Source organism: Tachyglossus aculeatus, unplaced genomic scaffold (assembly GCF_015852505.1).
Source record: "Tachyglossus aculeatus isolate mTacAcu1 unplaced genomic scaffold, mTacAcu1.pri scaffold_100_arrow_ctg1, whole genome shotgun sequence".
In the NCBI taxonomy this organism is placed as follows: domain Eukaryota; kingdom Metazoa; phylum Chordata; class Mammalia; order Monotremata; family Tachyglossidae; genus Tachyglossus; species Tachyglossus aculeatus.
The window spans coordinates 147,295-159,765 of NW_024044841.1; the positions used below are offsets into that span (position 1 = coordinate 147,295).

The window sequence follows — 12,471 nt, forward strand, 5'->3', positions numbered from 1 at the left end:
CCACTTGTCTGCTGTGTGAGCTTGGGCAAGTCATTTAACTTTTCTGTGCCTCAGTTAGCTCATATGTAAAATGGGGATTAAGACTGTGAGCCCCAAGTGGGACAACCTTATTACCTTGTATCTACCAGTGCTTAGAATAGTGCTTGGTACATAGTAAGTGCTTAACAAATATCATTACTATTATTACAGACATACCAACTCTAAGGTATTCTCCCAAGTGCTCGGTATTATGCTCTGCACACTGTAAGCATTCAAAGTACCACTGATTGATTGATTGATTTTAAAAAAATACCACTCATGTTAATAGGTAAGTGCACTTGCCCCAGAATGCTCAGATCCTGGAATCCCCAGATCAAGACCAGCAGCTTCATAGAGGAATTGGAAACACACATCACCATGGCTATTCGTCTAGAGTAGCCAGCCATGGTTATCCTGCTCAACCTCTTGAAGATGGGAGGGGTATAGAAGTGGAGCCGAGATGGTGACTGTCACCCTAGCAAGTGAAGTCTTCTGTTCCAGAGATGAAGAAGAGGTATTCTTAAAAAGATAGGAAGCTCCAGAGATGGTTCCAGATTTTAACTGCTGGTCTCAGTCGAGTAAAGATAGTTTTCTCGAATTCCTAGGTGTGGTTTCTGTTTTTGCTTCCCCACTGCTCCACCTGTCCCCCAGAGAAACAGAGTCCCCCTAAATGCCAAAATAAAAAGGGAACTTTTCCTGACCCCCTCATCTGATTAGGTAACTTGCTGAAAGGAGATAATCCTATTTTTCTCACAGTGAAAATTAAATGCACATTTGTGCATTTTTGCCATGCTAAAAAAATGTTGTTTTTCTTTCTTTTCAGAAAGGGTGGAGAGGGACACAGATTAAATGCATAATAAGAATGGGAAATCTTGTAGGAGGAGAAAAGGGAGGAAATCCAGGGCAAGTCTGAAGTTTGACTGCATCTCCATAATTGGAACACTTTTTAAATGTTTACCCACCTTCAAAGCCTTATTAAAAGCACATCTCCTCCAAGAGGTCTTTCCCGGCTAAGCCCTCATTTCAATTTATCCCACTACCTTCCTTATAGCTCTTGCATTTGTATTTGCACACATTATCCATCCATCCATTAGCACCACAGCACTTTTGTACATATGAGAAGCAATATGGCATAGTGGCTAGACACCTGGGAGTCAGAAGGTAATGGATTCTAATCGTGGCTCTGCAACTTGTCTGCTGTGTGATCTTGGGCAAGTCACTTCACTTCTTTGTGCCTCAGTTACATCATCTGAAAAATGGGTATTGAGACTGTGATACCCACGTGGGACAGGGATTGTCTATTTGCTTGTAACTATCCCGGCACTCAGTACAGTGCCTGGCACATAGTAAGCACTTAACAAATACCATTATTGTCATTATTATTATTATTATTATTATCATCAGTAGTTTATTTACTTATATGAATGTCTGTCTCCCCATCTAGACTGTAAACTCACTGTAGCAGGGAACATATCTAACAAATGTGACATACCATACTCTCCCTAGTGTTTAGTACAATGTTTTGCAAACAGTTACCACTCAGTAAATACAGTTGATGGATTAAATTAAATATCAACAGAGAAGATTTAAATATCAATTAGAGAAGCAGCGTTGTTCAGTGGAAAGAGCACGGGCTTTGGAGTAAGAGGTCATGGGTTCAAATCCCGGCTCTGCCAACTGTCAGCTGTGTGATTTGGGGCAAGTCACTTAACTTCTCTGTGCCTAAATTACCTCATCTGTAAAATGGGGATTAAAAGTGTAAGTCCCCCGTGGGACAACCTGATCACCTTGTAACCTCCCCAGCGCTTAGAACAGTGCTTTGCATATAGTAAGCACCTAACAAATACCATTATTATTATTATTATTGTTATTATTATCAACACCCCTTCTCTTTAAATGAGGCAAATTAATTGACTAGGACATTTTTCTTCCTCTTCTTCCCACCCCCCATACATGTTTGACACTGACAGATGTGGATAAAGGGTGTCAGAGTGAAGAAAGGGAAGTCAGAGTGGAAGGGGAAATCAGAAAAAGAAAAGTACACCCAGGTCCTTGGATTGAGGGAAAATATTTCCAGGACATTCGCAGAGAAGAAATGTGGGCAGTGATTTGATTTCCCAAGCTAACCGTTCAGAGAAGGAAATAAGTTTTATTCCTTTTATAGCTAGATGGACAACGTTTTATGAGGACTGAGGATTCAGGAAAGCTCAGGATACTTTATTTTTGTGTTAATTGAATCAAATTGGCTAACATTTAAATATTATTTCCTTCCCATAACATTAATAACAAAGTTCCTTCAGCCCAGTGTCCCAGATTTCAGAACATTCACTTTAGATATAATAATGCATGTGTTTGAAACCCTGGCAATCTCCTAACTTTTTTTAAATAGTTCCCCATATGTTTGCTAGAAGTTCTCCTTTCAGATGTACCTAGGCATTTTCTAAGCCAAGACAGGGCTGTGTCGTTTTAATTTCACCACTCCCATTTCTACTAAATGTCTCCTACTAAACCGTAATCACTAGACCTCACATAAAATCAGACTCACATTTGACAGAGCTCTATTCTTGCTGCACTAAAACACTGTTATTAATGTCAACAATCCACTCACTTGTTTCATTAACTTTTATAAGCTATTAACTCAGCGATAACAATATGCATCTCTTTGGAGAATAAGCATTTGCTTTATCTTGTAATTTAGTTTCAAAGAAATGCATTTTTTCCTACCTGATCCTACCTAATTCTGCTAGAAAGATCACCTGCAAGGGATTGTGAAATAAATTTGATATATTTCTGCAGTTCAGACCCAGATGAACTTCATTTGAGGTTTTATGTGCCTCAAATGAACAGTGCCTGATACTGACCAAGATTTCCTTCTTGCTTCATTATGTATAGAGAAGCAGTGTGGATTAGTGGAAATAGTTTGGGCTTGGGAGTCAGAGGTCGTGGGTTCTAATCCTGGGTTCTCCACTTGTGAGCTGTGTGACTTTGGGCAAGTAACTTCACTTCTCTGTACCTCCGTTACCTCATTTGTAAAATGGGGATTAAGACTGTGATCTCCAAGTGGGCCAACCTGATTACTTTGTAACTACCCCAGCATTTAGAACAATCAATCAATCAATCAATCATATTTATTGAGCACTTACTGTGTGCAGAGCACTGTACTAAGCACTTGGGAAGTACAAGTTGGCAACATATAGAGACGGTCCCTACCCAACAATGGGCTCACAGTCTAGAAGGGGGAGACAGAGAAAAAAACAAAACAAAACATATTAACAAAATAAAATAAATAGAATTGATATGTATAAGTTAAATAAATAAATAAATAAATAAATAGAGTAATAAACACAAACATATATGCATATATACAGGTGCTGTGGGGAAGGGAAGGAAGTAAGGTGGGGGGATGGAGACGGGGAGGAGGGGGGAGAAAGGAGGTGGCTCAGTCTGGGAAGGCCACTTGGAGGAGGTGAGCTCTCAGAAGGGCCTTGAAGGGAGGAAGACAGCTAGCTTAGCAGATGGGCAGAGGGAGGGCATTCCAGGCCAGGGGGATGACATGGGCCGGGGGTCCACGGCGGGACAAGTGAGAACGAGGCATGGTGAGGAGATTAGCGGTGGAGGAGCGGAGGGTGTGGGCTGGGCTGTAGAAGGAGAGAAGGAAGGTGAGGTAGGAGGGGGCAAGGTGATGGAGAGCCTTGAAGCCGAGGGTGAGGAGTTTCTGCCTGATGCGTAGGTTGATCGGTAGCCACTGGAGATTTTTGAGGAGGAGAGTAACATGCCCAGAGCGTTTCTGGACAAAGACAATCCGGGCAGCGACGTGAAATACAGATTGAAGAGGGGAGAGACAAGAGGATGGGAGATTGGAGAGGAGGCTGATACAGTAATCCAGACGGGATAGGATGAGAGCTTGAATTTAGCACATTATTATTTAACAAATAAAAGCATTTAACAAATACCATTATTATTATTTTGGCTCTGCATTTATACATGGTTTAGGGACAATTGGGGTTTGAATCTCTAGTGATTTGTCAAGTTTTGATTTTACACTAAACATGTTCCTGATTATGAACAATTAGAGCTAGGTCTGGGAATGAGAAGTCCCTCAGCTTTCAAGAAAATTGCTCCATGTTTTCTTAGCATGGAAATCAAAGGGAAGAGACCTGAATCATGAAAGGTTGGTATATGTATATACATGCACGTGAACACAATCAATCAATCATGGTATTTATTGAGTGCTTACTATCTGCAAAACACTCTACTGAGAGCAAAAACACACACTCCCAAACACACATGCACATGCACATGCACACACACACACACACACGCACACACATTCTCTCTCTCTCTCTCTCTCTCTCTCTCTCTCTCTCTCTCTCTCTCTCTCTCTCTTGGAATAAAGGATGATTTTACTGACTTTAATTTTTTTTGACCAAGTACACTAGTGTGCCTGGTAAGAGAAATATGATGGAAAATCTGTGATTATCCTATCCTATCATGTAACCACTGCAGGACTTAGCACAGTATTGGCACAGGGTAAATTCCTAACAATTATATCGCAGTTTTATTATTATTAGCAAACAATAACAGTAATAAGAATAATAATGATCCCTTCCACCTCATATGCATTTAAAGTTTGTAATAATAATAATAATAATAATAATAATGGTAATAATAATGGCATTTGTTAAGCGCTTACTATGTGTGAAACACTGTTCTAAGTGTTGGGGGATTACAAGGAAATCAGGTTGTCCCACGTGGGGCTCACAGTCTTAATCCCCATTTTACAGATGAGGTAACTGAGGCACAGAGAAGTTGTGACTTCCCCAAGGTCACACAGCAGACATGTGGCAGAGTCGTGGTAAGAATCCATGACCTCTGACTCCCAAGCCCGTTCTCTTTTCACTGAGCAAGAAGTAGTTTTTCTTGCAAGAGGTCATGCTCGAACATTGCTGTCCCCTTAGGGCAGAGTTAAGCAGAAATGCTTCCCTCATTATTCTCCCCTGAATCTACTATAGGTAACCTGTCCTTTTGAATTTGAGTCTTCTTTCCAAATCTTAACACTTAGCACCTCATTATCACCAGGGCTGGTACAGTTTAGTGATCATTTTGCAAATGAAGAAGATTCTGATAGATTTTTTTCCATGTTATTAAACAGAATCCCCAGAGGTTTATTTAAACTCTCCAGTTCTTATACCTTTTCTCCTGGTTTATTGCAAGCTCACTCACCCATGGATACGAGATTATTAGACTTGAATTTTAGGCTTTTGGAGATTGGTATTGTTTAAGTCAATCAATTCATCCAGCAATGGAATTTACTGAGCACTTGCCATGTGCAGAACACTAAACTACAGAACAACAGAATTATCAGACATGTTCGCTGCCCATAACGAGTTTACAGTCTAGATGAACTGAACTGAACTCTTTAACCCTGAACTAGGGATAAAATAAAAACAAAAAATAGGGACCATCCTATATTCAGAGAAATCCATGGAAAAAGAGTAGTTAGAAATCAATCAATTGTATTTACTGAGCACTTATTGCGTGTAGGTCATTGGGAGACAAGTACTGTGTCCAACCTGATTTTCATGTATATATCCCAGTGCTTAGTGCAGTGCTTGGCACATAGAAAACTCATGGCAAAATATTATCATTACTATTACTAAGTGCTTGGAAGAGAACAATACAGTGGGTCAATACAATTCCTGTTCTGATGGAGTTTACAGTCTTGTGAGAGCTAAGTACTAGTACTACTACTACTAATAATAATAATTAATGTTTGTTGAGTACTATGTTCCAAATATTGTGCCAAGTACTGGGGAAGGTACAATGCAATCGAGTCAGACACAGCCCTTGTCCCACATGGGTCTCACAGCCTAAGAGGAAAGGGGAACAAATATTGGATCCTCATTTTACAGTAGAGGTAACATTAATGTTTATCAAGTGCCCATTTGGTGCAGTGATAAGTGATTGGAAAGTTCAGAGTTTAAAAGTGGCATATTCTCTTCCCACAAGGAAATTGTACTCTGATAGGGGTGAAAAAAATAAATATATTTACAAGAGTAATCAAAGTAATTGAATGTGTAATGTAGAGTCCTAAAAATTGGTGTAATTAAGATCATAGTTTATATGGCATAAGGTGCTAGGGAATTAATCAAGAAAGGTTTATTAGAGCCTTTAATCAGTCTACCCAAATGCAACTAAAGAGACCCACTCATACTTGACTTGTAAAATGACCTTTAATAATAACAGTAACTATGGTATTTGGTAAGCACTTGCTATGTCCAAGCACTGTTCTAAACACTGGGGTAGATATAAGGTAATCAAGTTGGACACAGTCCCTGTCCCACATGGAACTCAGAGTCTTAATCCCCTTTTTACCAATGAGGTAACTGAGACACAGAGAAGTTAGGCAATTTGCCCAAGGTCACACAGCTGACAAGTGGCAGAGCTGGGATTAGAACCCATGTCCTCTGACTCCCAAACCCATGCTTTTGCCACTAGGCCATGCTGCTTCTACACACTTCTTAACTCTCAGTGGAAACCCCCAGAAATCAAAGTTGGGGATAATTGCCCCATGGACTGTGCCCAGACAAGTTCCTGAAACTGGGGAATGAGAACTATGAAGGGGCCTTCAATAGAGGAACCCTTGTATTATTTGGGGGTGATACCCCACTGTGGGGTATCTAGATTCATGCCCCCCCCCCTGTAATTAAAATCAATTACAGATGGGGAAAGCATCAGGGTATAAGGATATGCACATAAGTGCTGTGAAGATGGTGATGAGGTGAGTATCAGGAGTGCCTAAGGGGTACAGACCCATTCTATACACAACATAACTAACTCAATCAGTCAGTCAATCAACTGAATTTGTCCTTTGCTTTCTGTGTGCAGTGCAGTATACTAAGCACTTGGGATAGTACAATACAATTGGAATTGGTAGAATGAAACCTGCCCACAAGGCTCTTACAATCTAATAGGAGCGGTAGACATTAAATCAATTACAGATGGGGAAAACATCAGGGAACAAGGATATAATAATAGTAATAATAATAATGGCATTTATTAAGCACTTACTATGTGCAAAGCACTGTTCTAAGCGCTGGGGAGGTTACAAGGTGATCAGGTTGTCCCACGGGGGGCTCACAGTCTTAATCCCCATTTTACAGATAAGGTAACTGAGGCCCAGAGAAGTTAAGTGACTTGCCCGAAGTCACACAGCTGACAGTTGGCAGAGCTGGGATTTGAACCCATGACCGCTGACTTCAAAGCCCTTGCTCTTTCCACTGAGCCACAATGCTTCTAAGTGCTGTTAAGATGGCAATGAGGTGAGTATCAGAAGTGCCTAAAGGGTACAGACCCAAGTGCATAGATGATGCAGAAGAGAAGGTGAATATGGTGGGGAAATGAGAGACTAGTCAGGGAAGATTAAATCAATCAATCAATCAGTTGTATTATTTGAGCACTTACCATTTGCAGAGTAAGTGCTGGGGAGAGTTGGTATATATGTTCTTTGCCCAAAGGAGATTACAGTCTAGAGGAGTTTAGAAGCAGCATGGTGTAGTGGTTAGAGCAAGGGAATGGGAGTCAGAAGGTCATGAGTTCTAATCCCAGCTCTGTCACTTGTCTGCTGTGTGACTTTGGGCAAGTCACTTATTTCTCTGTGCTTCAGTAAACTCATCTGTAAAATGGGGATTGAGACTGTGAGCCCTCAGTGGGACAGGGACTGTGTCCAACCCAGTTTGCTTGCATCCACCCCAGCACTTAGTACAGTGCCTGGCCCACAGTAAATGCTCAACAAATACCATTATTATTATTATTATTACTACGTTCTTGGACGATATATGATTGTAAGAGGACTTTGGAGATTCTGACAGGGGTAGTATCACTGTTGTGCCAGAAGAGGGTTTTCTAGGCCAGAGGGATGTTGTATGTAAGGGATGAGTGGCAAGAGAGAGGATTAAAGGCATCAAGTTGTTGTTCTTTCCTGTTAAATCAAAACGACGTGAAAAAACAGTGAGTAAGGAAAAAGGACAGTTCATTCATTCATTCATTCAATCATATTTATTGAGCGCTTACTGTGTGGAGAGCACTGTACTAAGCACTTGGGAAGTACAAGTTGACAACATATAGAGATAGTCCCTACGCAACAATGGGACAGTTGACTTCAAAAATACAGAATTTACATCTCTGATCTATTTTTCTTCAGTCATGTATGCTGGAAAAATGGAAAACGTGAAGGAAGTCTCAGGCTTCACATGAGCAAAGTTTACCAAATTGCTTTTCCCCTCTCTAGAGAAATCAGTGTACTAATCTTGCTATAGGAGGTTTTTACCTCCCTCAGATGAATGAACAAATCCCCAGAGAGGGATGAGACTGGCCAACTAGGGAATTGAATGTATTCATTGAAGGGACTAAATATGCTTAGTCCCTTTAGTATACTAAAAGGGACTGAATATGCTTAAGCAGATGTAGATTCACTGATATAAATATAGATTCACATATATCATATGCTATGGTGGGTGTAAAATGTCAGGAGATGCCACAATTAGATTAAAAAGGTTTTGATTTAAGATTTTCTTGGATTATCATCCTTTCTTTTACTGGTTTAAGTATCGGCATCCAACCAAGAAGTCCTGTTTATCCATGAATGTGAAAAGGTATAACTTATCAAGTCTTTACAAATAATATTAAAAGGATGCCATGGGTCACGGGGTCAAATATGGTCACTATCCACAGGGAGAAGTCAAAGGATTAAGTGACCTACCACATTTATTGCGAAGAAATCCCGTGAGAAATGTGTTTAACTGCCAAAATAGTGAGAATGAAAGCAGCCCAGGGGGGTGATTCAGTTTCCTCATCTGTAAAATTGGGATTAGATATCTGTTCTCCCTCATACTTAGACTTTAAACCCTGATTTGGGCTGGGGTTGTGTTTGATGTAAATACCTTGTTTCTACCCCAACAGTTAGTGCAGTACTTGGCACCTAGTCAGAGCTTAACAAAAACTGTCATTATTATTGTTGTATTATTATTACTATTATGGCTATTATTATTATTATTATTGATTTTGAAGTGAAAGAAGGGAATAATGGGGGAAAAGCTAAAGAAAAACAAAATTCCAGGTACAATGGTCCAAATACTCAAGTGCCTCTCGTTTTTATAAATTCCTTTGACAAACAAATAAGAGAATTCTGATCAACAGGTTTCTGAAGATGTTTACTCCCAGCACATAGTCTTCCCCAAGACCCAGTGGAAGTAGCCAGGTCCCCAGTCCAGTGGCAGGAGTAAAAAGAGCAAATGGCTTCTTCTATTAACATTTAAAGGTCTCCACCCCAGGATTTCTGGGATGGCAGAACTTTTTTGCTTTCTGGAAAATGTAGTTTCCTAAGCAAGGAGAATCCCAGTTCCTTTTCCTGTTTCCTCTCAGTCTGTTAATTCCACCTCCTCCGTTTTAACAACCAGCCTTGCTAATAATAGGTATTACCTTTTATTTTATCCTCAGCACCAGGAATAAGAAACCTCCAATGTAATGTCCCTGACTGGCCTTAGTTTTTCAATCACGGGCTTAGAGGGAAATATTACCTCTTTCTAGACCAGTAGGGGATTGTGTGTAACTCTTCTCATCTCACCATAGTTGCATTCAGGAAATGCAACCTCCCTTCTCTCCTTCTACAGCCCAGCCTGCACCCTCCACTCCTCCACCACTAATCTCCTCTCCGTACCTCGTTCTCGCCTGTCCCGCCATCGACCCCCGGCCCACGTCATCCCCCGGGCCTGGAATGCCCTCCCTCTGCCCATCCGCCAAGCTAGCTCTCTTCCTCCCTTCAAGGCCCTGCTGAGAGCTCTCCTCCTCCAGGAGGCCTTCCCAGACTGAGCCCCTTCCTTCCTCTCCCCCTCGCCCCCCTCTCCATTCCCCCCATCTTACCTCCTTCCCTTCCCCACAGCACCTGTATATATGTATATATGTTTGTAATTATTTATTACTCTATTTATTTATTTATTTATTTTACTTGTACATATCTATTCTATTTATTTTATTTTGTTAGTATGTTTGGTTTTGTTCTCTGTCTCCCCCTTTTAGACTGTGAGCCCAATTTTGGGTAGGGACTGTCTCTATATGTTGCCAATTTGTACTTCCCAAGCGCTTAGTACAATGCTCTGCACATAGTAAGCGCTAAATAAATATGATTGATTGATTGATTGATTGAAATAATTCTGTCCTTATGTAAACAGTGATTACTTAGCATCTGGAGTACTGAACCACGTTTAGGGTTAGGGCTAGGGTCTAAATCTAACATTAAATCCTAAATATAGGGCTCAGTTTTCCTACAGATTTTGAAGAGCAGGTTCAGTCTGGCCTGGACATAGGCAGAGGGTTTTTGCCCAAAGAAGAGTAAGGACATAGTGTCCAAATTCAGCTCCCTGACCAAGGCCATCAGCATCTCAGAAGTGAAATTTATTACTTCATTAAGTAGCAGTATTGAGAACTTCCTATGGGCAGAGGAGGATGACAGAGTACAAAAGAAGAATTAGAAGACATTATAACACTTTTTAAATATTTCTCTCCCCCTATACATTAAGACTTACTTGTACTACTAGTTGTAGAAGTAGTAGTGGTAGTAGTAATAGTAGTAGTAACGAGAGCAGTAATAGCATTTATTAAGTGCTTACTCTTTTTAAAACACTGTATTAATCTCTGGTACAGAGTACACACCTGGGAATTAGGCATGGAGAACAGTGGGAGAAAAGCACTTCCTTAAAAATAAGCATGAAAATGGGAGAGAAATCCACTCATTCTCAATTTTTGTTTGGAGCTTAAATGTGCCATAAGATGTGAATCCCTGGAGAGCAACTGGATTAAGAATCTATTGTATCAAGACTCGGCTCTTCTCATGCACACTCACTTAGCAAGTACCCAACTAATATTGCATTGTTCCTTCCATTTCCATGGCAGAAGGAAATCTCACCATGTGGAATGAGTTTATCCTTTCAGGACTGACCGAGTGGATCTTCAGGTGGCCCTCTTTCTGTTTGTTCTCATGGCCTATTTTGTCACTCTGGTTGGCAACCTTGGGATGATGCTGCTGATCAAGATTGAGCCCCAACTTTACACCCCCATGTACTTTTTCCTCAATTGATCTTTTGCCGATTTCTGTTACTCATCATGCGTCACTCCCAGGATGCTAATGACCTTCTTGTCAGAAACCGAAGCCATTTCTTTCATTGGGTGTGTGTCCCAAGCTTATTTCTTTGGTGCATTTGGAACAACTGAGATATTCCTTCTAGTAGTGATGACATATGATCGATATGTGGCCATCTGCCACCCTCTGCTTTATACAGTCATTGTATCCCCCAGAGTCTGTGTTATCCTGCCATCAATTACTTACTTTGGTGGCTTTGCAAATTCTCTTATTCATACATATCTTACATTTAGGTTGTCATTCTGTCAATCCAATGTGATCAATCATTTCCTCTGTGAAATTTCACTACTGTTACAATCCTCTTGTTCAGATACGAGCATCAATTTCCTAGTGATGTTTATCTGTGTTACCTTTAATATCTTGAGCACACTCTGGACTATCCTGATCTCTTATATTTACATTCTTGCTGCCGTCCTGAGGACCCACTCTAGAGAGGGGAAATGGAAAGCTTTCTCCACTTGTACTTCCCACCTGACTGCTGTTTTTATTTTCTATGAGACCCTGATCATCATGTATCTCCAACCACATTCAAACTTTTCTCTAAATCAGAATGGATTGGTCTCAGTGTTTTATAATGTGTTTATCCCCATGCTGAATTCTCTGATCAGCAGCTTGAGAAACAAAGAATTGAAGAGTGTCTTTAGGAAAGTAATGTAGACAAAGGTGCTTTCTCTGTTTTTTGATGATTAAAAGTGGTACTCAGAATAAATCCCTTTTCCTCTTAGAATGTGTCATAGATATTGACACTTTTTCTATTAACCCAGAGATAATTTATGTCTTGGGAATGATATCTTACTCCTCCAAAATGCATGATGGTTAAAATTGTATGATCAGTTTCTTCCTCCCTCTATACCTCTCTTATGCTCTCTCTCTCTGTCTCTCTCTCACTCTCTCTCACTATCTCTCCCTCTCACTCTCTTTCTTTCTCTCTCTTTCTGAGGGACTATGCCTCCCTTCTTGAGGGAAGAGAAAAAAATCCCTATTGCCTGAGTCTGTATATGACATACCTAGTGTGATTTTAAAACTATTTTTAGCAGAACCTAAATCTCTGAGTGTCCTTAATGAAACCTATTTCACTAACCATTTATCAACAGGGGGATATGTTACTAGTTCTTGGCAATATAGTTCTACTCAGAAGTTCACCTAAAAAGCAAAAGGTTGAGGGAAACTAGAGTATTTTTTCTCTCTCTTCACTTATCTACCTCCTGATGTATTTAGAAGGATGTGCTGTTGAGAGATGCCACCTGGTGAAATGT

General features: G+C 40.4%; 1 protein-coding gene across 1 annotated transcript; it reads left to right on the plus strand.

The window, feature by feature from the left end:
* Positions 1–478: 478 nt before the first annotated feature.
* Positions 479–11,872, plus strand: LOC119922180 (olfactory receptor 1020-like). The gene is made up of 4 exons (XM_038742160.1): positions 479–532; positions 8,626–8,672; positions 11,008–11,074; positions 11,156–11,872. The coding sequence occupies exons 1-4, from the start codon at positions 479–481 to the stop codon at positions 11,870–11,872; spliced, it is 885 nt and encodes a 294-aa protein (XP_038598088.1).
* The last annotated feature ends 599 nt before the right edge of the window (positions 11,873–12,471 follow it).